The sequence below is a fragment of the Clytia hemisphaerica genome, unplaced genomic scaffold, assembly GCF_902728285.1.
Source record: "Clytia hemisphaerica strain Z4C2 unplaced genomic scaffold, Clytia hemisphaerica genome assembly, whole genome shotgun sequence".
In the NCBI taxonomy this organism is placed as follows: Eukaryota; Metazoa; Cnidaria; class Hydrozoa; order Leptothecata; family Clytiidae; genus Clytia; species Clytia hemisphaerica.
In genome coordinates, this window is record NW_027104076.1 from 1,237,351 (window position 1) to 1,262,532 (window position 25,182).

At 35.9% G+C, this 25,182-nt stretch overlaps 1 protein-coding gene and 1 long non-coding RNA gene across 2 annotated transcripts in view; both read left to right on the forward strand.

Moving 5' to 3' along the window:
• Nucleotides 1-25,182, forward strand: part of LOC136812626 (PAN2-PAN3 deadenylation complex catalytic subunit PAN2-like) — a 42,756-nt gene that overhangs the window by 9,608 nt on the left and 7,966 nt on the right. The window contains exons 2-19 of the mRNA XM_067069156.1: nucleotides 4,545-4,711; nucleotides 5,076-5,211; nucleotides 5,555-5,629; nucleotides 6,484-6,602; nucleotides 6,944-7,019; nucleotides 7,669-7,737; nucleotides 8,036-8,171; nucleotides 8,693-8,775; nucleotides 9,220-9,293; nucleotides 9,639-9,689; nucleotides 10,887-10,983; nucleotides 12,275-12,332; nucleotides 12,861-13,018; nucleotides 21,942-22,070; nucleotides 22,723-22,872; nucleotides 23,216-23,457; nucleotides 24,385-24,518; nucleotides 24,989-25,098. Of these exons, the coding sequence (XP_066925257.1) occupies nucleotides 4,545-4,711; nucleotides 5,076-5,211; nucleotides 5,555-5,629; nucleotides 6,484-6,602; nucleotides 6,944-7,019; nucleotides 7,669-7,737; nucleotides 8,036-8,171; nucleotides 8,693-8,775; nucleotides 9,220-9,293; nucleotides 9,639-9,689; nucleotides 10,887-10,983; nucleotides 12,275-12,332; nucleotides 12,861-13,018; nucleotides 21,942-22,070; nucleotides 22,723-22,872; nucleotides 23,216-23,457; nucleotides 24,385-24,518; nucleotides 24,989-25,098 (2,064 nt within the window). The remainder of the gene's footprint in view (nucleotides 1-4,544; nucleotides 4,712-5,075; nucleotides 5,212-5,554; nucleotides 5,630-6,483; nucleotides 6,603-6,943; nucleotides 7,020-7,668; nucleotides 7,738-8,035; nucleotides 8,172-8,692; nucleotides 8,776-9,219; nucleotides 9,294-9,638; nucleotides 9,690-10,886; nucleotides 10,984-12,274; nucleotides 12,333-12,860; nucleotides 13,019-21,941; nucleotides 22,071-22,722; nucleotides 22,873-23,215; nucleotides 23,458-24,384; nucleotides 24,519-24,988; nucleotides 25,099-25,182) is intronic.
• On the forward strand, nucleotides 19,214-20,183 carry LOC136812624 (uncharacterized). The gene is made up of 2 exons (XR_010847371.1): nucleotides 19,214-19,501; nucleotides 19,839-20,183. It is a non-coding gene; the product is annotated as an uncharacterized lncRNA (long non-coding RNA).

Genomic DNA, 25,182 nt, shown 5'->3' on the forward strand with positions numbered 1-25,182 from the left:
GTGCAGAAAATTTGAAGCTAAGTGATTCAGAGATCTCTGAGGTGAATAAAGAAGTTCAAATCTTCCACATTAGCAACAAAGAATTCAAGAAGAGATCAACACACTCAAATTATCTCATCGACCCAAACCACAGAAGCTTTTCGACAGTCATCCGAATTCTTGCTTACGTTATCAAATTCTGCAACATCACAAGAAAGAAGTCTTCATCCAAATCAACTCAGCTAACAAACGATGAAATCCATTTGGCTGAGCTCTATTTCTTCAAAAAGGCGACAGAAGAAATTCTTCATCTCGTCGAACCACGAAAATATGAACCAATTTCAACACTTAAAGATGGGATACTAACATACAATGGACGCATCCTATCAGATACAAAGACAACAATCGTCGGACGATTCACATCTGCCATGTTGGACCTATCCAGCTCATCCTTTTGTGTACCTATAATCGATGGAAACTCACCCATAGCCTTCAGCATTGTGTATGACATCCACTGGAACAGCTCTGCATGTCATTCTGGCATTGAAACTACTATCAGAGAAATTCTAAAGAAAGTGTACATCATTAATGGCCGCTCGCTTGTCAAGCTAATCAGAAGAACATGCACAAAATGTCGTATCATCCTCAAGAAGCGGATTGAAGCCATCATGGGACCAATTCCACCTTCAAGTCTAACAGTTGCTCCGGCATTTTATAACTCACAGATCGACCTCAGTGGACCATATCAATCATTTTCACCTTCACACATGCGAACAACAGTAAAGATATGGCTAGTTGTGTATTGTTGTTGTTCCACCTCTGCAGTGATGATCAATGTCATGGACGACTATTCTTCTTCAGCATTCATCCAAGCGCTTACTCGATTTTCAACGAGATATGGTTTTCCAAAGAAAGTATTCTGCGACGAAGGATCACAGCTCGTCAAAGCTACAAAAGGCATGAAGTTGAACTACACTGATGTCAAATCAAGGATGTTCAAGGAAAGAAGCGTGGAATTTCAAACATGTCCAGTTGGCGGACATAATGTCAATGGAAAGGTAGAGAGAAAGATCAAACACATCAATCTATCATTGGAAAAGACCTTCAACAATCAAAGACTTTCAATCCTACAATGGGAAACACTGACAGCCACCATTGCCAACACCTGCAACAATCTTCCGCTAGCTGTTGGCAACGTCACAGCTGTTGAAAACATGGATCTATTAACGCCAAACAGATTGCTTCTTGGACGAAATAATGAACGCAGTCCTGTTGGAGATTTCATTGTTACAGACGATCCATCAAAGATTCTGAAAACGAATACAAAAATTTATGACTCATGGTTCGAAACTTGGCTCTTGAGTCATGTACCAAAGTTAATGCACCAAAGCAAATGGTTTCGCCAAGATCGTAACCTTCAAATTGGCGATATTGTTTTATTCACAAAAGTCAATTCAGTGATCAGCAAAACCTACACGTACGGGATGATCAAATCAATCGAAACCGGGGACGATGGAAATGTCAGACGTGTCGTGGTAGAATATAAGAATCCAAACGAAAATGTCAAACGTGAAACCTCGAGATCGGTTCGAAGTCTTATTCTTGTACATGGTATTGATGATCCAGATTTGTTTACTGAACTGTTCTAATAGACTGAACTGGAAAATAAATTGTTTTGCTTTGGCCGGGAGTGTAATGCAACCTAGGTATTGTTGAATATGTTTCCATAAAAATTATAAAATTAGAAAAACCAAAAAATTTATTTCACAGTTTTCATTGAGTCTCACTTGTTTTCCTTTGTTCTTTTGTTTCATTCAGTCCCTTGTGACACATCAGTTTCTCAATTCTCATGTGGAGTGTCTTTTGTTTTAAAGTTCATTTTTGTCAACAATATGTCACTCTAGGATAATTACTTTTAATTATTTACTCATTTAATTGCTTTTTTCACTTAGTTAATTTAATGACATAATATGGATAGGGACTTATTTTTTATATAAATACAGGCACACATTTCAGTTCACTTCAGATCTGACTTGACAGTCATAGAGTCAAGATGTCAAGGAAATCAGATTTTCACAAATTTTAATAATTCATTTTGATTTTCACTTGTGCACTGGGTACTCACAGTACTTATTCACTGGCTACCTGGAGCAAAATCTCATTCTGGGGATCTTTTCCACCTTGGGTAAGGCGCCATCATTGAACTGATTGAGCTTTCTCTTCGGGACGTCGTGGATGATCTTCAGTATCTCATTGTGTCTCCAGGTATACCTGTCGAGAGAGAGATGACAGTTTGATAGGATGTGCCTGAGGGTTCCCTTCTTGCCACATTTACACCTATCGTCTTGGGCCACTTTCCATCTAAGCAAGTTCGCGGGTGACGGCATAACATCATACGTGGACTTAATTAGGAAAGAGGTTCGGGACCGCTGCCAGCTCCAAATCTCCTTCCACCCAATCCTGCGTTCTACTACGTTCTCTTCCCATCTTACACATTGGCCTTGTTAAGGGGCATTGTACAAGGTAAAGATATCGCTTTTCCTGTTCTTGTCTCTTTACTTCGGCAACCACTGCCTGTCGCTTCTGTTTTCTACCTGCCTCTCTGAATGGTCAGAAATTTAGCAGGCCTACTCCCTCTTTAGCTTCTTGCACCGCATCTACAATATCCGCATGTTTAAGATTCGATATTGCTTGGCAAGTTGCTTCCTCCGCCTTCCATTTTCTCCCAGTCTTCACTAGTGGGGGGTTCTCTTTTATTTCATTGTCATTCGAAAATCTTAGCATCATAACCGTCTGTACCTTTGTCGCCTTATACTCTTCTACTATGGAGCAAATTGGTAGCTGTAACTGGTTCATCTTGCCGTATAACGCTGAATTGTTCAGTTGTTTGGGGAGACCCAACCATTTTCTAGTGAATACACCACATCTTTGCTCTATTCTTTCTATAACTGTTGTCAACGGTATTTCGTACATCTGTAATGGCCACCGTATCCTTGGGTATAAACCATACTGGAGGCACCAGCATTTGAATTTCCCTGGCAGTTCTGTCCTGTCGATAGCTTTAAGCCCTTTTTCGACGTTTTCTTTCAACAGCTTCCCTTGTTCGCTATCTCTCAATTCACCTTTATACCATCTACCTAAGCTTTTGACTGGCTCTTCTTTGACTGTTGGTATGTTTTCACCACCAATGATGTATCTCACTTCAAACTGCTTTACTATCAAAGTTATACTTCGGGATTTCTTAGCTTTGAATTTCATATCAGACCAGTTAATGAGCTCGTCGAGTCTGCGCAGTACTTCTCGCATTAGTTCCTGGTTTGTTGTCTTCACTGCTATATCATCCATAAATGCTCTCAGTTTTGGGATACTTGCGCTGTTGGTGTTCGATGCTCGCAGTAACAATTCCATGGCTAGCACAAATAAAATGACCGATATAGTACATCCTGCCGCAATCCCAATTTCGAGCCTCTGCCATGTTGTTGTGAACTCTGTGGCTGTGAAACGCATCTTAAAAAGACTGTAATATTTCATCACGAACTGTTGTATGGGTTCTGGTATCCAAAAGAAATCCATTCCTTTCTGTATCATGTCATGCGGTACCGACCCGTATGCGTTAGCCAAATCGAGCCACACCACTGCAACATTCTCCTTCATTCTTTTTGCCTCTTACAGGTCATCCCAAATTCTGTATGCATGCTCTATACAACCTGGAATTCCTGGTATTCCTGCTTTTTAAACCGATTCATTGACAAAGCCATTTTTCTGGACGAAGTCTATAATTCTGTTTGCCACAATCTTGAAAATAATTTTGCCGTCAATATTCAGCAATGACACAGGTCTAAATTGTCCAATTCCTTGTGCATTTTCTTGTTTGGGGAGATAAATATAAACATACTAAGATTTATTTTGTTCAAGTTTCAAATTTTTTTAAATGCTATTTTTTTTATTTTGTAATTAATTTGTGACATGTTAATTATTTCAACAGCGGGATTCAAGGCATAAAAAGTTCCTTTTTAAAGAAACAATACCCTTGTAAATGAAAGTTCTGCTTGAGTTAAAATTTTTAACAGAAACAAAAACCCTGCAAAATAAGCTTCAGACACGTACCGTATTACTTCGAATAAACGCCCAGGCGTTAATTTAATTTTTTCGATTTTAGGAGGGACGTTTATTCAAGGGGGGGCATTTATTAAATAATTTCAGTCTAAAGTCAAATATTTAGAGCAAATATACTCTTTGTTTTAGTTCTTTATCAGGATTTTAGTGCAAAATTTCTTTGGTTCAACGACTAAAATTGCATCGAAAACTGCTCTGGTTACAAGAAATGACTAAAATTTTCCTTTTCAAACCCAATCAACACTGGTATTGAAGTATTAAAGTCGTAAGTTTCCAATAAACGTCTCTCCCCTAGAGGGGCCATTCGTTCGAAGGGGGCGTTTATTTGAGGTGGGGGGTGGACGTTTATTAAATAATTTTAAAAGTAATACGGTATGTCTATTTCTATATTGATATTTTATCTGGTTTTGTTTACAATACAGTAAATTTTACTTATTTAATTTTTTCAGGGACATATTACTTCTTACTATGGATCATCACTTCAAAAGTACACTGCCTTCCAAGCTCACCACTCAGAAATTAGAAAGATCCTGCCCGATATTCATGGAGTGCTATCATTGTGTCCAGATGAAGTACGATACACAACAAAGCAAGGACTGAAAATATACTCTGCAAGGTTTGTTACCCTTTTTATGAATAGGGCCTAAGACCAGGCAAAATGAGTGCCTGCATGTGCTGAACATAATTGTTTTTTTAGGTAACTGGAATGCACTGTAAGGGTAGAACTTTCAGTGAATCTTGGAAAAACCAGGAATTGCTAGGCAGAACCTCTTGAACATTTTGAGAAAATGCGCTACAGCTTTTTTCCTGCAAGGGAGTGATTTCAGAAGCCAATTTATTTTATTTTTTTCGCAGACCTAATGCTCCAATATTTTTGAATTTTTCCGAAGAGCTTTCAGCAGAGGTGCTTGAAAAAGGAGGTTTTATAGAAATTTTCTACAATCAAATATCTTGTGAAAAATTAAAAAAATATTTTATAGGGATGAAGGTATGACTTCAATGAGATCAATGGTCAGAGGAAACGGAGCAGCTGACAATTATGTTCTTATTGCTGGTGAAAACGAACATTTTTATGAACTTGATTTAACCTCTGGATATGTTTACCAGAAAAGCGAGGTAAATAGTTTTTGAAATGATTTAAACTAGACTTTTTTTTTCTGCTTATTATTTAACAAGAGGCTTGGTTTCAAGATAAGAGGCTTGCAAGATTATTCTTCTCTCCTTACCTTATAATAGATTAGATGTTTACTTTTTTTAGACAAAAACAGTGAACCTTTGAAGGTGCTTAAGAATTGACCATCTGAAGAAAAGTTAAACCCAAAAAAGTTCTATAGAAAGAATTTTATTTGTACCAAAACTATATTCAGCATACCTTATGATTTTGAATTTTAATACCCAGGGAGCTCATATTTAATGTTGCTTTTCAGGATAGGTGATCTGATCTCAAATTACTCTTTAGGTAGCCTGTGAACCTAACACTGTTGTGGTCAAGCAAAGTAATCATTATCTATGTTGTGGCCAGAAAACTGGACAGGTATGATAGTGTGTTTAATTTTAATTTATAAAAAACACAACTTTATGTTGGTCCTTTAGTTTTAACACATACAGGGACAAGATTTGCAACTAGAGAAAAAACAAGATGGTTACATTGACAATATTTGTGACTTTCCAAACGATATGCCACACCTGAAAATCCAACCGGTCTTGAGGTAGTTCTTAAATGCCTGGTAAAAACTGACCAAAAGGCTGCTGCAGATTAGGTTGATTAAGCAGACACTTTAAAGCGTCTATTTCAACAATCGGACTGGTCCCAGACCATTCTTGATTGACCAGTCATCATTACTTTAAAAAATTTGTTTTAATGTCATCATTACCAACAAACACAAAATGGTAAATAAAAAATACCGGGAATGTTAAATCAACAGGCTGTCTGCGACTAGTTAAGAGCAGCAAGGACCAGCAAAACTCAAATTTCTTTTCTAGTTTGAAGACGGCTTCAAAACAAAACTGGGTTCAAATTCTCAATTTTGTTGCTATTATGTCACTCTTTATATTGTACCAAGGCAAGTCCTATTTTCAGGTACTTAAAATTGCTTGGGGAGTCACATTTTCTGTTTGCAATCAACTGTTGTTGCTAAAAAACCTGATTTTAAAGATCGAATGAAAATCCAATCTTGGTACTATAGGCTTAAGAGTTAGCCAATCATTAACCTCTATTTGATTTAAAAATCAAGCTATTACTTGAGACTAGCATCCCAATAATATCGTCAACAATCAATCGGTAGTTTATATTTAATCTTGGTCTCACTGTTGAAAACAGTGCAAAATTTATTCAGATCAGTGAAAATTACAAAGTCGAAGTATAAAATTTTGCTTTACCAATTACAGGTTGTTTTACACGATCCCCAATCTTTGGAGGTTTGCCATAAATTGGAAGCACATTCTGGATCACTATCAGATTTCGATTTCAATGGAAATCTTCTGGTTACTACTGGTTTCTCAAAAAGGTTTGTGTTGTGTCAATTGTTGGGTTTTCTAAACATTTGCGCATTTAAATCTATTTTTATCCGACCCATTTCATTGCAATTATTAACCAGGCTACTTACTGTGCAAAAGCTACGTCTGGTTGCTCTGACTGACACCATTAATGCCTTCTTCTCTAGTCAAAATGATATGTATTCCCAAAAGATCATAATTACTAATGATACCAAAACTCAAACCTTCATCAATGTATTCAATACTTTGAACAGAGGTTTCCGATGATTTTATGCATTTCAAGAATTACGTATTTGCGTTTTATCAGTTTTAATATATGAGAAATTATAAATTGATTATTTCAAAATTTTAGGTACAATCATCTGATTGTTGACCCTTACTTAATGGTTTATGACTTACGCACACTGAGAGCTTTCCCACCTGTTCAGGTATGTGGCAACTTTTCTTCGTATCTCAAATCATTTTAACCTCCCTTTTTTTTCTAATGGTTCTTCCATCTCAAAATTCGGCAAAATTTAATAAAGAGTCTGGGCTAATTTAGTAACCCTTGTGTAATTTTTGTTTGAGAAGAAAATTTCAACTTTGACCACTTCTTTATTGCATATAGTTTTTTTAACAAGGGGCTCTTCGAAAAAATGTCTGTATATGGGGGGTGGAAGATATAGTGTCCGGGGGTAGTGAAAAATCTACAAAATTTACCTTGTCCTGGGGGTAAATTTGCTCTGTTTGGGGGTAATTTCGCCCTGTTTGAGGGTGATTTTGAATGTCCAGGGGGTCAACTGATGCTTTTCCAGGGGGTTAGCTAGACCTGCTTTCTGGGGGGGGGGGTGTCAAAAGTCATAATGTCACAATGAAATGTTATATCCTCCACCCACCACATTCAATTTTTTTCTGGAAAGGCCAAGTTGATTGGGTGCTTCTTAAAAAGAAAGGATAAGTTTAACAAGCTTAGAAATAATTAGTCTGTTAGACGAAAACCACTTTTTTATCGCGTTTTAGCATAAAACAAATAAACAATTTGCTTTTCGGAAGGTACTGGCTAATAAATAACACAATTGTCACATTGTTCCTCTTCAGATGCCGATTGAACCATATTTTGTGCGCTTCTTACCGACATACACTTTGAGATGTCTTGTTTTGTCATTGGTAAGCATTACATTATCACCCATTGTACAAGAAGAAACATAACCAAAAATAGACTGGAGTCGTTTATAATAGTGTAATACAGAAATAATCGAATTAATGTGATGATTTTTATAGGCGATAAGGTACCCGGTTAAGATTTTAATTTCTCGTCAGGAATATTGAAAATCGAGATGAACATTGAAGTCTTTTTCAATGGCATTCGTCAAGTAATGTCTGCTTGAACCTGTGAATTAAACCCTATTGAATTAATTTCAAATAAACTGAAATAAATCAAATCTTGTGTCTTCATACTTCTTAGAGTGGGCAATTTGTAATTTGTCAACCAGAGAGTCTGGTGGTAGATCCCGGCCTTTACCAACTCAATAACCAAGGTTCCATTATGGATGTGTGTATATCGGATACTTATCAATGTCTTGGGATTGGAGATGACGCAGGTTTGAGTCCCAGGATGTTTTTAATTCCCTCTCAAAGACATTACATAAATCGGCATTCAAGCAATTTAAATTTTTGTACTTTGAATTTTATTTGTAATGCAACCGAAGTTTATAGATACAAAAATCTATCAAAAGGAATCTCAGCTAGTAATGTTTAAAAATAACAGTACGCAGGAGCTAGGTCACAAAATTCAGTTAACGGTTCGTTCTGAGCAAGCCCAATCTGTATAAAACAATGATTAGGATTACAAAAGGAGGAATCATATAATCATGTTACAATGAACAAGAATGACCCTTCAAGTTCAAGGACAAATATTAAGTTCTTGATAATAAGTACTTCTAATACAGTATAGTCTCGAAACTCCTACAACTGGAATACCTCTTTAGCTCGAACTAGACAAGTTTATCTGATCCCTTTACGTAATAAATCCACATAAACAAGTACCCATAATGTTTTTAAATTTTCTCTTTTCTTCATTATTTAACGTTTTCATGTGTTTGATGTTCTGCATTCTTTGAAGGTTTCGTCCATTTGTGGGCAGATCGAGACGAAGAGCAAGTCACGTTCAATCATCAATCACAAGAAACTGTCTTCCCTGATGAGGTATTAAATGAACACCATCAGCGCTAATACTTTTGAACATGACCACATGATGCAATAGTGAATCGCCTTTAAGAAAGCTTTATTGAAAGTATTGAAGCAAAAAATAAAGAAATAAAAAACTAACTGAAGAAAAAAATTTGAACGAAATTTTTGAGGCTCGCCATCTATGAAATATTCTCAGCATTGTAATTCTCATAAAGTGAAAAAAGGTGTAAATAGGTAGAACATTCGGCTACGGTCCACAAAGTGCGTTGTCCCTGGGGAAATCCTCCTCTGCCTCTTGGTAGACAGCTAAGAAAAAGGAGGCTTCGACCTGCGGTCGCAAACTTACTTAATCATCTTTTTTTGATTTTTCCTGTATTTCATGTTATATATTCAATAGATATATAGAAAGAAGTGCATTATAGTCCCTTAGTATACCAAGACTTTCGATTTCTTTTCCAGCTTCAACATTTTGATGCGTTTGACATCGATGATTGGTCGATTTCGTTGAGTAAAATACCCATGCCTCAATGCTCGTAAGTTAAATCTATTCTTGGATGAGTCTTGGTTCTCTCAAATAAAGTTCAATAAGAGTCTATATTTTAGCAGAGTATCCTTCTCAGACCTTTATTTATATTACACTTCTTGATAAAGGATGAAATGCATCATGCTACAGTGTAAATTTCTTAAATCTTGTTGCACAGAAACTCATATTTCTCCCTATAGGTCTGCTATAATTTTCAACTTCCATAGACGTTTCTCTCACTTTATCTTTTTCGTCAAAAACGAGAACTAATACGGATAACATAATTGAATTTAGCGGAAACGCTTAATCATGCTTGTTTTGTTTAGTTGAGCCGAGTTTGGTAATTTATTTCTAGAGAACCTTTACTATCTGATTGGCCAGAGCATTTAACCAAAAGAAATGATAGGTAAGTTTAAAGGGGACGTCTGCTTTGGTAGATCATTTCAGTCATAATTTTATGCCAGATAGCTAAATTAGTAAAAAAAAGTTTGCAGAAAAAACGAACTCAAAATCTTTAGTTTTGACTGACATATTCAGATTTTAGCGTTTTACAATTTCCTCTCTTTTACCAGATTTTTGACGTAAACTTTGTTCGTAATTTATAAGAACAGAAATCTTGTCTGTAGTCTAAAGTACTGTATTTAAACAACTTTTGATAAGAACATTTTAATTCAAACTCCTAATTTCGATGATTTTTCCAGTCCACAACTATATAAATATTTCAGTTTTCTATGAAGACGTTGGAGTAAGCTTTCATTGACAAAATGTTGGGAAAAAGATGTTTTAACGACTTTAAATGCTCTTGCACATCTCTGACTTACTTAAAATTTTCTTATAAAAATGCCAGCTGCACAGAAAGAGGAGTTAATCTTGTTTACTTGAAAGAACATAGAAAACATATAACATAAGCTACGTCATAAATTTTGAAAAAGAGGGATTTTTTAAATGGTCATAGAAAGTGATTGAAAAAAAATCTCTTGAAGTGAGATAGCTCATTTTAATCTCCCTGGAATAATTTTTCCAAAAATTCTAAAAAAACAATACCTAAAATCAGACCAGACGTCCCCTTTAATTGCCACTTTTGCTGATTCATCAGAAACTTTCAAAACTTCTCCAAAAATACACGTGATTTCATTTTACGGTTGACACTCTCTAATTTCTCTAATTCGATTTTCAAAAGGAATTGAATATTTTTTCAATATTTCGAATACAAAAGCGACTCACATAGTGGGAGGTAGAGCCGAAAACTCCATTATAAAAAAGTCATAAAAATCGAATTAGAGAGCGAAGAACCTTTAAGCGACTTTCTAATTTTCATCGACTGCGAAAGCTTATTGAATAAGAAAATGCCAAATAGTAGAGTGTCGTTTTAGAGAGGTCCTTTAGGACAGTTGACGGTGACTTTTAATTTGATTGAAGACGAGAGCTTATCGAATAATAGAACTTCGAATTAGAGAGCATTAACTGCAGTATTTTGCTCTGAAATTTTAATGCATCACGAGAGAAAAATGTTGAAGCGAATCAGTTTTTTTCAACCAACATTTTTATATTTTTCAAAAAAGAAATTGATAACTCGAACTCAAATTAATTTTGAATTTTATAGGCCAACACCACCTATCGATCAAGACATATTGAAAAGCATGACCATACGGCAATTTGTTGGTTATGCTCCAAACCCGAAAAAAGGTCGACGTAATCAGGTATTATGGCCATTATTTTCGACCATTTTAACTCATTTCAACGTGGACAGTTTTTTCATAATCGTCAAAAAATATCCAATTTCTTAAATCTGTCTTTATCGACTTGTTTTTTTCACCTTACAGATAAAACTATTGAGATACGTTCGAGAATTAGAGCATTTATACCCTACGGATAATAGTTGTTAGTCATTATTATGTGATTTTTGGACCTACCGGGAGGTCCTTTAATTTGACCGTTGTCTGTTCGTCTGTTACAAGCTTTTCTCGGGATTGGCTCATTAGTTTTTTCTAATTTTTTGCACAATGATACAAAACAGCAATGCCTGAAAAGTGACGGAGCCCGATTTTTGAAAAAAAATTTTCGGGGGCAAATTTGGGACAAAAACTACCTAAAAATAAGGTTTTTTGGACTTTGTGCAAAATTGCTTCATTAGTTTTTCCAGATTTTTGGCAGAAAGATAGAGTGCAAGGTACCTTAAAATGTGGCTGAAGTAATTTTTCTCGGGAAATTTTTTTTCGTCGTAAAATACGGATTTTCGCAAGTTTGGCCCAAAAACTACCTAAAAATAAGTTTTTTTGGACAAAGCAAAATTGCTTCATTAGTTTTTCCTGATTTTTGGCAGAAAGATGGAGAGCAAGGTTCTCTAAAAAGTGACTGTTTCGGAAATTTTTTTTTGGCCGTAAAAAATCGGTTTTTCTTATTTGGGGAAATCCCCTTATGTCATTTTTAGAAAAAAGAGCGTTTCTGGCGATTGGATCGATATTTTTTTCTGATTTTTTGTACTTTGATGTAATATGGTAATATTTAAAATCTGATGAAGTCCGATTTTCAAAAAATAATTTTTTGGGGCAAATTTGGGCCAAAATGTGCCTAAAAATGGGGTTTTCTGGACTTTGTGTGAAATTGCTTCATTACTTTTTTAAATTTTTTGGACAAAGATAAAAGGCAAGTATCTCTAAAACGTAACTAAAAAAAATTTTTTGGCCGTAAAAATCGGATTTTCTTACTTGGGAAACTCCCTTTTGTCATATTTAGGGAAAATGAGCATTTCTCGAGATTGGCTTGGGGTTTTTTTGTTATTTTTTGCATAGTGCTATAAAATGGTAATATTTAATTTCTGATGGTGCCTGATTTTCGAAAAAATAATTTTTTGAGCAAATTTGGGCAGAAAGTGCCTATATTCAAGCTGCTCATTACACTTTCTTACTCTCTTGCTATTTGTCCTATTTTTATCTGATTTTGATTACCAGGTAGGTCCGTTCAGCATGTTGCTTGTTTCTGTTGTTTTAGGTTGCTTATCTTATGGACGGAGAATATGATAAATGTCCTGAATCGCCAATGAGCCGTGGTACGTAGAACCATTATTTTGTCCATTGAAAGCTTGTAAATCTTCTCCAAGAACTGTATATTGTTTCCTTTATTTGATCTCATAAAGCTCATGTTTCGTTTGTATACTATGTGCGTACTGTCTGTCTTGCCATAATATATTTCCGTGGAATTCTCTGTGTAAATTAATTAAGGGAATTTGTTGGCCCCTACTACAATAACACAATAATAACTACCAATATTGTCGTTGAGTACCACTCGAGTTTGGATGTCGACAGGAATTGCTCTAATTCTCAGCTCATCGCAATGGTTTGGTTGTAATGCTTTCGTGCACCGCCTTTCCGAGCGAGGCAATAGTTTTAATAGCATTCCATAGTGTGTTACCTAAAACGGTCTTGCTGCCTGAATATAGCTCGAGATCAGTCAAAGCCTGTAAACATTCCTTTTTTTCAGACAAGTACGGTCTCTATGAAAAAAAATTTTCAAACTTTTTGTAGACAAACAAATTGAAGGGCTTACCGCTTTACTTTTCACTTCTATTCATTTACAGAACAAGGGAACAGTGTTATTCCTAAGATGTATCGTAAAGTGGAGATCAAATATTCCAAGTATGGCGTTGAAGGCTTCAATTTCAAACACTACAACCAAACACCCTTCAGTGGTTTAGAAATACACATCCCTAACGCTTATTGTAACTGCATGATACAGGTTTGTTATGGTTTTGTTTTATTGATTTGCTGACGTCCTCCCCGACTTATGTTTGTTATTTTCCTGCAGCGGAAACGATTAGCTTCTGATTTATATAGATCTTAAGTAAATGAGGACGACGTCAAATCAGCACTTTTACCGTCCTCAATTTCGCGGGTCACAACTACGGGTTGTTCCAAATCGTTTCGGTCACTCTTCCGTCCTCACTTTAAGTGAATTACATAAACTCACAATTTTTTCTATTGGGGGATGCGTGTCGTGTGTGGTATTGTTTTAGCCTCTCTTATCCCTGTCTTACTATCTGCAATTTTTTTTGTAAAGTAGAAACAATGAAGTACCTTTTCTTTGTTAGCTTGCATTACTATACCCTTTAAAAGCGCTGTACAATCAGTGACATTGAAAGGTAGCATTTTGATATTTTCTCGGTGAAAATATGTCTGCATGGCATTTTTATTAGGTTTTATCATAGTATAGTTTTATCTGCTTTACAACTTATTTTGTGTTCTTTTGACCAGAGTAAACGCTTTTCCCCCGTTAATGCTTTCTGTGTGGATTTTCAGTTTTGACGATAATGCTTTATTTGAGAAGTCTATGAAAAATGTTAATGTGTTACACGTTCAGTTGAAGAAGTATTTTGCTAACATAAAGTCGGCATGATCGTGTTTTAAAAATATAGGTTTTCAAGTTGGACTTTTCACCATATTTTGGTCCAAATTTGACCATTACAGTGACGTAATTGTGAAGATTCTGCCTGAATTAGTTTGATCTAGATGTAGGGAACAGTTAGCTCCGTTTGAAGGTCTTCTATATAGTTTTAGTGGTACATTGGCCTAAATGGGTTTGAAATGTCCAACATTTGAAAAAGAAACATTGTCAAAAAAACAGGGATGTTCCAGCAGTGGGAGTTTTTTCAAAGACATAAGCATCCCAGTTAAGGTTTGGTATCTGTTGCAAAAGTGTTAACATTTTCACCATAATATTTTTGCTTTTCTTAAGCTCAAAAGAGAGTCTAAATTCTCTAGTAGGAGTAAAAGTGAATCGAAAGATCTGTGAACGGGCTTTCACCACCATCGGGTATTTTGACACTTAGTGACCATTTCATTGGCATCGAGAGTATGGAATAAAAGTGTTGGATAGATCGGTTTTTATACCGATTCAATTGTACCGAATGAAGGCTCAAACTCAAAATCCTGAACATTTTTCGATTTACTCTTTCCTTGCTAGGTACCCTCATCGTGTGATTAAGCTGCCCATTCGACACATTTATTTATACTTTGTTCTATTTCTTTTGTAGAGCTCGAGAGAAACCATATAAGAGAAACATGCTAAAATCTATCAATTAAAAGGTCATTGAACATTTAGGATTAGCTAGAAGCTTTGTCGTAGACTTCGTGATTTGATATAACGTGCCTTGACCATCCAAAGCAAAAACGTTTAACTCTTCTTGGTCACTCTTTTAACCCTTCGAGAATCTTGGGGGGGGGGCAAAGAGGTAACTTTTGAAACATTTTCAAATCTAATTGAAATTTTGCAAGTGTGCACCAAATATGAATTGACACCGCCTGATAACGTCATCATTCTTTGAAAATATTGAAAATAGGACCCCCCTAATTTTCTTTCACATTTACTTTTTTTTTGCTCAATTCTTTTGAGTCAACTCCACTTGACATGTATTTTTTTAAGGCTGAGGCTAAATTCTTTTGCGACCTGTTGGTGTGTATTTTACAGACCGGCCCAAAATTGCCCTATTTTGCCTAACTAACCCTAGGATACTGTATCTAGTGATTGGAAAATGCAGACTTGCAGCCAAAATTTCAGCAAAATCGGATAAGTGGTTATGCTAAAAGTGAGCATTTTAGGTAAAAATCTGGCCGGTCTGTAAAATACCAACCGCTCATGTGACTAAATTTAAAATTTGTACACTGCCTTAGATGGTCAATATCTATCACTGGTGAGAATTTCAAGTCAAAAGCTCTGGCAATTCCTGAGTTCCGGCAGGTGGTCAACATGTGTTTTACAGACCGGTTTGCAAAGTACCAAAAACTCACGGGAAAGAATTTTTTCTGCGACTTGTCTCTCTTATTTGACAAATCAGCCTTCAGAAAAAAAATTCGAACAAGTCAATCAGTCAATACATGATTTTGGTCAAGTTTACATTCTAGTCAGTAAAATACCAACCAGAAAGGTGGACGAACCAAAATTTTGTAAATCACTGGTTAAAATTTCAAAGATGATGCTTCCCCTAGTAAAAAATAGGAAGAAGCTCGAAGGGTTAATTCTACCCAGGGTTGGTTAGATGACAACTTTCGAATTGTTTCTGATAAGTATTTACAGTGCAATAGCAATGATGATTCAACAAAAAAACGGTAGGTTTGGTAATGAGAGCCCAGAAAAAAATTGAAAGTCCGTAAAAAGAAACACAACTTGGCCTCGTCAAAAATTGTAAATAGTGTCTTTAAAATATGTGAAACGATGCTCCATTAGATAATAAATAATTACTTCTTGCGCGCTACGCTCAAGGGATGATATCAAACCATTCGCAACATCGAAGCAAGTTTATTGAAAAAATTTAGTCAACTAAAAAGTTTTTGTGTCGGATGGACGCGATTAATTTTTCAGATCTTTTGAATTCCTTTCAGATGAATTCAAAACTTTACAAAACAAGTAAAACATAATAAAACGAAAAATCGCTATAACTGGTCAAGATTCCTCACGTAATCAAGATCTCTTGTTACTTGTTCATACGTCAATAAAGGTGTCAAGTGGACAATTTTATGTTTTGCGGTTTTAGTTTTAAAAGTTGAAACTTTTGTAACATTTTTGTCCAAGTTCCGCCCGATATAGTAGATTTCATTTTGTAAAATCGCTTGATTGTTTTGGTCAAAGCACTTGTTATATATTTTTGGAAGGCTAAGGGGTAGGGGAATCAAAATTACCTAGGTTCCAATTTTTTTCGGACACTTTGGTGTGATTTTCGGACAAATATGACGGTCTCAGGTAAAAATCATAGGGTCAAAAAATGATGAAAATTTTAGCTTGAAAAAACGGAGACCTATTGTATATTTTTGGAAAGCTCTCAGAAAATTAAGATTAGAGATATATTGTAAGCATGGGTGATTTCAGTACCTAACTCGAGATATTAACCCTTAAAAACAGTGTTTTTCAGCCAGAAACAGCTGTTTTTGCGCTTTTTGAAGCTCAATCGAAATTAAAATTACTAAATGTAGAAGGACCTTAAATTTCAAAACAAATGCTCAATAAAGTCTAAACCAGGCTTTATCCGATCTATCAAACAAAAACATAGCTTGCGAAAACGAAATTGACACACAGACAGGAAACAGACATAACAGACTACGGCTATTAATATATAGATATAAAAGAAGAAATTTGGTAGTGACGATTAATGTATGGTTTTGCCTGTTATAGGTCACGGCTAGCTCCTCAAAACGTTTCACTTTTTATCAAAATTGTTGGTGAAAAAGCTTTTGAATTCAGTCAATTTGTAGTCATTCTAAGGCCAAAAAATTATGATTGTTTTTAGGGTTCTTCAAAATTTAAAAAAGACCTGTAAGGGTTGCCCCCTCCCCCGACTATAAGGATTGGCCCCTTGCTGTTTCATATACCGTATGAATTCGAATAAACGCCCCGGGGTTTTATTATATTTCTTTGATTTTAGGAGGAGCGTTTAATCGAGGGGGCGTTTAAAAGAAGGGAGCGTTCGTTTATTAAATAATTTATAAACAAGGTCACTTTAGTAACGTGGTTTGTTACCTTAGGGAGCGGTCATAAGGTATCTACTAGAGGGGGGTGGAGGATATTTTGAAAAATCCAAAAAAAATTTCGCACCCCCCCCCCCCTAAACCCTCGAAAAAAATTTCGAACCCCCCCTCATAAGGCCCAATAATTTTTTTCGCACCCCCCCCCCCCCTACTAAGAAAATTTTTACGCGAAAAAGAATTCATCCAGATGCGGTACAAAGAGTATTATTTGTTTGTATGACAGTTTTTTATGTCAAAATAAGGTAAGGGAGATAGTTTAGCCCTGTTAAATTAAAGTATAACAGGGTTAAGACAAGAATCATCAAGTGGTTTTCTCTGAGCTTCTGTAAAATTTGGAAAAAAATACGGCTTTTTTTCCCCAGTAGCGACCTGGCTTAATTTTCGGGGGGTGCAAACTATGAAATTGGCGCCCCTGGTATTTTTTGTCCTTACTTGCGCCCTCCATTATTAAGTGAAAATATTAAACTGTAAGAGCAGTATGGTTGAAAGTAACGCCCGGAATCTTTGAGTCAAGAAACTTGGAATTTGCTTTTTGTAATTTGAATATAAGGTGTTTTGACATTAGCAGATGCTAAGGAGGCGCAACCATGACGGGCGAAAATTTCAATATTTTTCACCACCATTTTAGCTAAAAGACACTTTGTTTTGACAAATTTCTTTTAAGAAGTACTTTTTCAAACCACTCTGATGAGCTGTGAGAGCCACTAACCTACTTCCCTCACCTAGCTCAATGTTACAAACCAAAAGGTCAAGGCGATGATGCCCAAATAATGCCAATATGAAATGTACATATATCCAATAAGATAAATTATTAGTTGTCGGCCGTAAGGCCGAAAAATTTTTGAAATCTTCAAACGTAAAACTATGAAATTAGACTTCCTACATTTTCTCTTGAGTTTCCCAAAAAAAATTGGAACCCCCCCTAAACCCTCAAAAAAAATTTGGAACCCCCCCCTAAACCCTCGAAAAAAATTTCGAACCCCCCCCTAGAATCCTCCACCCCCCCCCTAGTAGATACTTTATGACCGCTCCCTTATTTTGCCTTTTCATTATTATTTGAGTACAAATTATATGTCAATTTAGGAATGTAAAAATGGGTCAAAACCAGTTCGAATACCGTCATCGTAATACTGCTACTTGTTTCAAATAAACACCCCTCCTAGAGGGGGGGCGTTTAACCGAAGGAAGCGTTTATTTGAGGGGGTGTTCATTGAAATTTTTCCCCGAAGTAATACGGTTGACAAAAATTTGAAAAAAATTAACTTTCAAAATCTGTGTACACTTCTTTTCAATGAACAAAGTGTACGTGTTTGCAAGTCCTTAAATGAGTTTTACTGTAGCAGGAAGAGAATATTTTACATCCAATATTTATCGTAGCAATGCTTAAACAGGTGTGTACTTGTTTAAAATAAACAGGGGGCGTTTATTTGAGGGGGTGTTCATTGAAATTTTCCCCCGAAGTAATACGGTTGTCAAAAATTTGAAAAAAATTAACTTTCAAAATCTGTGCACACTTCTTTTCAATGAACAAACTGTACGTGTTTGCAAATCCTTAAATGAGTTTTACTGTAGCAGGAAGAGAATATTTTACATCCAATATTTATCATAGCAATGCTTAAACAGATGTTAATTCAATGTCAATAAATGTAACTTTAATGCTACGAAACATTAGAATATTGCTCAAAAAAATGATTCATCAACATAGTTAAAAACGGTAAAAGTCCAGTTTTCTGATATTTTCTCCTGTACTTTATGTAGCCCAACTTAGTTCCTCTGTTTTGGATCGAAAACGACGATGTCAAATTCAACTTGGGCATTGCGCGTTTTATACCTCATTTCTGAGTAGCGATTCGACATTTTGCATTGAGAGTTAAAGAAATAAAATCAATATTGTTGAATCTACTTTTTTTTGCCACTCTTCTAAAAATTTTCGTTAAATTTGACCCTGTAAATTTTTTTAAAAATAGTAATCTGCCAATTGTAAAGCGTTTCATAAAGTAATACAGGTTACAGAATGATGTTAGTTTGAGTAAACTATAACATTGCCCTTCAATTTTTTTATCCTACCCTCTCTCTTAAATTTAGTTGTTTAAATCGTCCGAACGTCGTCTTTTCTTTAACTAGCTGGAATAATAACGATCATAACATTCAGCACGTACGATGTGGGTCCTCGTGAAACCAGAGCCACGTAATTGAACTATTTTACCACAATAAATATTATTTACACTATAATGATTATCCAGGGGGTATATACTTCATAATCGAGAGGTGTGTAGCATCTTTCTGTTTATGGATTCCCATCGATTCTTGTACCCCCTGAACATAAGAAAGAATCAGGGGGTAAATCAAACATTACGTAATACGAAAGCATGTTAAAAAGCCCGTCGCCGAATCATGAAAATCATTCAAGTTTCATCAAAGAACGAGGAAGAACGAGAAGTAACCAACGAAGATCGAACGTAAAAAGTGATGAAGACTCTTACCATTATTTGTTTGGTGCTAGCACTTTGTGGAGCAACTTTGGCGGCTCGTTATCCAACATGGCCGCAGGAGTTCCGCTGGAATTCTGCAGGGTCGGTTGATGGTATGGCATGTACCCGTATTCATGAGAGTGCAGATAAAGCAGGGACGTGGTTGGATAATTACTTTTGTCATGCATCAGCTCCTGGCATCCAAGGTGTTGGTATGAGATGGTCATCTGCCGGTAAGAAGGTCTTTCCTTTTGTTTACTCTCCTTTTGTTTACTCTCCTTTACGCTATTTGGACAGAATTAATTTCAAATTTGCTCATTTTAAAGTCAAAAATAACGTATTCGCAAAAACAAGTTCGATATTTAGGATTTTCTTTTGCTTGGGAAAACTCCACCTCTCCCTTCCCTAGTTATCGTATATTTTTTCTTGCGTTCAAGATTTAAAACATAACTTAAGACAGGCGAAAGATTATCTCAGCAACTTTTGTATTTTTATCCTGAATGATTTTTTGGTTTTTTAGGTTTTATCCTAAATGCAACCATGCATCGTATATTTGTATTAATATTTCAGGTCCTATTTCTGGAATGAGATGTACGTACATCGTGGAACGAGCTGAGCCTCTTCGCACAACATGGCTTGACAATTTCTTGTGTGTGCCAAGCGATTCTCCTTTCCGTTTCTCTTGGTCGTCCGCCGGACCAATCAAAGGGAAGAAGTGTATCCAATGGCATGAATCCGCCGACCCCCATACATGGCATGATAATTATCTATGCATGTAAACTAAAAACATAGGGCTTATTATTATTATATTATTATCTGAGTCTTTGTATTTTTATCTTCATTTTTTTTTCTTGTAAGAAACAGAGTATTTTTTCCATCGAAAACTAAAATAAAATGTAATCCATATTGCTCCTACATTCATATCTACGTACTTTTACATACTTTATGTTGGTTACCGCATTCTTTGAAAGGATAAACTGTGCCGGGATATAATTATATAGTTCAACAAAAACATTTGATGAATTCAGAATTTTTGATACTAGTGACTTAAAATTTAGCCAGGGTATTTGTAAAAATATAGCATCACTGATAGACGTCAACGGCCACTTATTTTTTAATTATGGTCCCCTAATAATTTTCGGCAAAAACGGCAAGACTTGTCGAATGGCTAGTGCGGCGAAGCCCGCTGTAACCTCCATTTTGATGTTGAAATCCTAATTGGGACTTCTGATCCGAAATTCGTTAAGAAAATTCATGAAAATGTCCGAATTGAAATAAGAATTTACTTTATGAGATTTTGACGGTTTCTTGATCACAAATTGGAGTCTCGTTTTCGAATAGAAAAGTAACCCTCCAAGCATCTTTCCTTTTTTTACTAGAGCGTAGCGTGTGTGTGTGTGTGTGTGGGGGGGTGTTTTTGAAATTTTGGGCAAAGGTAGGTATGGATAATTTAAGATCATTTGCAAAAATGTTGGTTCAGCCACCTGTCTGATTGGTATGTTACAGAAAAGCACTGTTCAGAATGTAAATTTGTTTGTTGAATCAAAGAGGCTAGTTACGGAAAAAATTTGTATCTGGTACTTCGCAGACCGGTCTGTAAAATACACGTCGAACTCTTACCGGAACTTCCTGAGCTTTCTACTTTTAATTTTCACCAGTGGTACTATTAACCATATAGGACAGACAGTGTGCAAAATTTCAGTTTGTTTACGTGGTTGGTTAGTATTTTACAGACCGGCTGTTTTTTACCTAAAATGCTCACTTTGAGCATAACCGCTGGTCTGATTTTGCTGAAATTTCATCAGTCAGCTTGTATCATCAACATATAAGACCCGTCAAATTTCAATTCAATAACATTTTAGGCAAAGGGAAAGTTTGGCCGGTCTGTAAAATGCACGATATCAGCAGGTGGCAAAAAAATGATCCTGCGCCCCCAAAAAGCTTGTAACATGGAGATGCTAAATAGATTAAAGAAACTAAAGATAGAGTGAGGTCCTATTTTCGGGATTTTACAAAATATAACGATTACATCGTCAGGTGATGCCGAAGTTTTCATCAAATATCCCAATTTGTTTTTGATGCACACTGTAAATTCAATATTTCAAGTTATCACAGGTTTCCGTTTTTTTTGGGGGGGGAGGGGCTCGTTTCCCTGCCCAACCCCTCCCAATATGTACAAAAGGTTAATAACATATCCCTAAAGATCGACTTGCCATTTTTCAACGAATGCTTCCATTCTAACATATTATAAAAAGCGTTGAAAAGATAATTCGGTGCACTATAATTTCTGAAAGAAATAATTCAAAAAATTTCGAAGAATGGCTGATTTCTCACTCCAAAGTAATAACTCTATATGAAAAATAATGTATATCTGAAATCAAGAGATTTCAAAGTACCAAATAAAAGGGTGATATGGGTCGCCATGAGCCATCTCATATGATTTCAGTGGCACTTAATGGGTTAAATGATTTTAGGGAATATGCTCGGAACATTAGTAATCAGATTTATAATTTATAGAAATCAGTCAACCGGACTGGATAAGCCCGAGTGAACTCTTGATTCCGCATTGACTTCTAAAATATCGAAAGTAAGCTATTTGACCTTTTTACAAAATCATGTGGTGCTAAATAATTCCCGATGAATTTCAACGTATCTTCATCCTTTTTATTTTAGTTGATGTATTTCTTGGAGCCGTTACGAGTGACCATATGCAATCATTTATGTCAGGAGGAATTTTGTTTGACCTGCGAATTATCCTTCCTTTTCCATATGCTTGATATCGCTGATAATCAAACTTGTCAGGTAACAAAAGGATTTATATAAGTAGAGTAACTCGAACCTCTATAACTCGAATGCCTCCTTGATTCAAACGGTTTTTCTGGTCCCTTCAGTTAACTACGTCTTATAAACCTTACTTCAGAACTGAAGATTTCCTCATCTCGAACAAATTTGTGTTCCCCGTGTGTATTTGAGTTACGGAGATTGCACTGTATTATATGTAGGTGTGCATGTAGCTCGAATTCCATCGAAAACTCGACATTCCTTTTTACGTAGTTCTATATCAAAATGAAAGGTGTATTCCATAAACTCTTTACCATGCTATGAATGTTTTAATAACACTGGATGGACTCTATAAGTTTCCTAAATTGAGATTTTGATCGATATGTAGTGCCCTTGTTTACGTATATACCTTCAATCTCGGGTGAACCTATAACAATTTGAAGGCTTAGTATTTCAACTCTGATTTTTAAATGCGGTTTTTCTATATTCAAATCTCTAAACAAGTTTTTTACACTTTTAGCCCCCAAGAAGTTTTTCATCTGGTAGTGACTGCAATGCCTTAATGATATATTGGATTCCTTTATTCACAAGTTATATTTTGTTTAAAAAAAAACACACTTAAAGTCTGTTGGTCTGTTGTTTAGTCTTTCATATTCGATCATTCTTACCATAGGCGACCAATTTCCTTCGCACTTTTCGTACGTTACCAGAGGTTTCGGCGTTGGGTTTGTTGAAAAGTGATAATTACAATCCGTCACGCAGTGGTGGCATGATGCAAATCATTCAAAATTGGAATCGTTTTGTTATTCGACAGTTACATCAGGTATTGGAAATAATCATATCATTTAATCGTACTGGTTCCTATTTTGGTTTTCACTCTACCACTTGATAGAGTGACAATTTAATAGAACTTATTATTCAATCTATGAACTTAAGAAGCAGAATTTGATAAAGAGTTGAGTCGTTTATAATATATGTAATACAATAAGGTTATTTGATGATAATGTCAAAAATAATAATGTTCTTTGGTTTTCCTTTCCTATTCCCACCCTTACCTAAGTGTAGTCGTCCAGTATGCTAGACTAAATTTGAAGGGATGATCTTCTATTTCAGTCAACATTTCCTGTACGCGGTTCGCTAGACAATTTTCGCTTTTTCTATACTAGGGAACGAGGCTGGAACCAAGAAAAGTTACGCCCAAGTCCACGCCAAAATCTACACCTAAATCCACGCCCAAAAATACGCCCAAGAAAAATCGCCCGCCAAGGGGAAGCGGTGGCGTTCCTGAAGAATATAAAGGAGATGAAAAGAAGGGAGAAGTGGAGGTGCCTGATGAAAAAGCCCCCAATGACGCCCCTTCGACGGAGAAGTTGGTTGAAAGTACGGAAAACAAAGATCGAGTCGCCGAGTAAGCTTTTATTAATAAAGTCAAAATTATATGTGGATATTCAAGAAATCTAGGACTCTCAGGGTGTCTTTCTTTTGTTTTCACGAGATAAACGGACAGCCGGTTCGGCCATTTTTTAAGTGAACGGAACATTTGAAGGAGCGGGGTTTTTCAGACACTGGCGCATTTTACCACTCGGCTAGTGCTCCTTACTTTCAGTAGGAATTCATACATTTTTAACCAGTACATCATCATCCCACACAACGATACAACGTTTCTGGGGAAAAGTGCGGAACAAGTTTTTTATCTCTTAAATTATCAAAGAAAAATATGAACGGATAGGAGATGTTGATCACAAAAAGTTGCATGGTATACGAGGATACACCTTTTTATATAAGAACAAACTATATAAGAACATAAGGCTTCAATCCCCAAAATGTTAAGAACAAGTTAAGACTCTGAGGACTCTAAAACACCCAACTTCTTAGGAAAACGGAGAAAAATACTCAAAAAAGACGTTAAGCACATTTTTAGGCTGAAGACTCAAAAAGTTAAGACCATCCGAAGGCTTCAAAAATTTTGGATGCTCTTAACTCTAGTTTAGACGGCCGACTTTCTGTCCTGGCCTATTGTAATTGTTAGAGTAGGCAGAAAGTGAGCACAAAGTTGGCAGTTGAAATCTTTGCTTGAAAAGGGTTGAAAGAAGACATTGCATTGACGTCAAAAGAGGCCTATGCATTGACTTTAGACAGCCCACTCTATGCCAACTTTAATTCACAATCAGAATAGGCAGGGCAAAAAGTGGGCCGTCTAAACTAGAGCTTATAAAAAACGTGTTTTTTTTTTCATATGAACCATGTTCTGCTTTTTGTCGACACTGTAAGCTATATTTATTGCGAAGCCGTATAAGCCAAGCTTGAAGCTTGAATGTACTCGTTTTTGTCATAGTTTTGAAGAAGCGTCAGGAGTGAAGTCATTATTTGGTATGGACTTGCTTTCATGTCGAACTTGCCGGTGTGGAGATTCTGAAGAGCGCAAGGGAACTATATTCTCCCTCGATCTAGTTTATCCAGACATCAAAGGTAAAAAAAATTGTCAGTTAAAAATATACGTCGACAAAAAAAAACTTGGCAACAATTTCCGACGAAAAGTTTTTGCCGGCGGAAAACTCCAATAAACTTAATGTATTCCCTTAGTTCGCGTGGTAATCCTTTTTCATAAGGATTTTAAACGAAAATATGTTAAAAAAGTTTGACAGAAATTTTTGTTAAAAAAAATGAATCATTGGTCGAGAATAATCGTCCGCTATACAAATTTCCTTTTAGAAAAATAAAATCGTCACCGAGTGATTTTTTCGTCACATTTTGCCGTCGAATTTTCTCCGAATGACATAATTCATTCGTACGCTTGTACTATTGTTATCGGGTTCCTTCTCTCATTTACGAGTTCATTTTTTCTTTCGTCTATTTTAAATTACTTGTTGATGAGCCGTTTTAGTTTGTTTATTTGTTATGCATTTTCACTTGTTTTCATTAAACGACGTCTCTTTCAGCTTACGACGAAGATGAGATCTACCCGTTCGGTCAATTATTACAAGAAAGTGTCATCCGTCAAGAGCGCAACCCTTCTTGGTGTAATAAATGCAAGAAATATCAATCTACAGTACGTTTTACGGAAAATTCTGTTCGTATCAAATAGTTGTTTTGGAATCCATTAGAACCTCACCAGTGGATTGTTGTGCTAGAA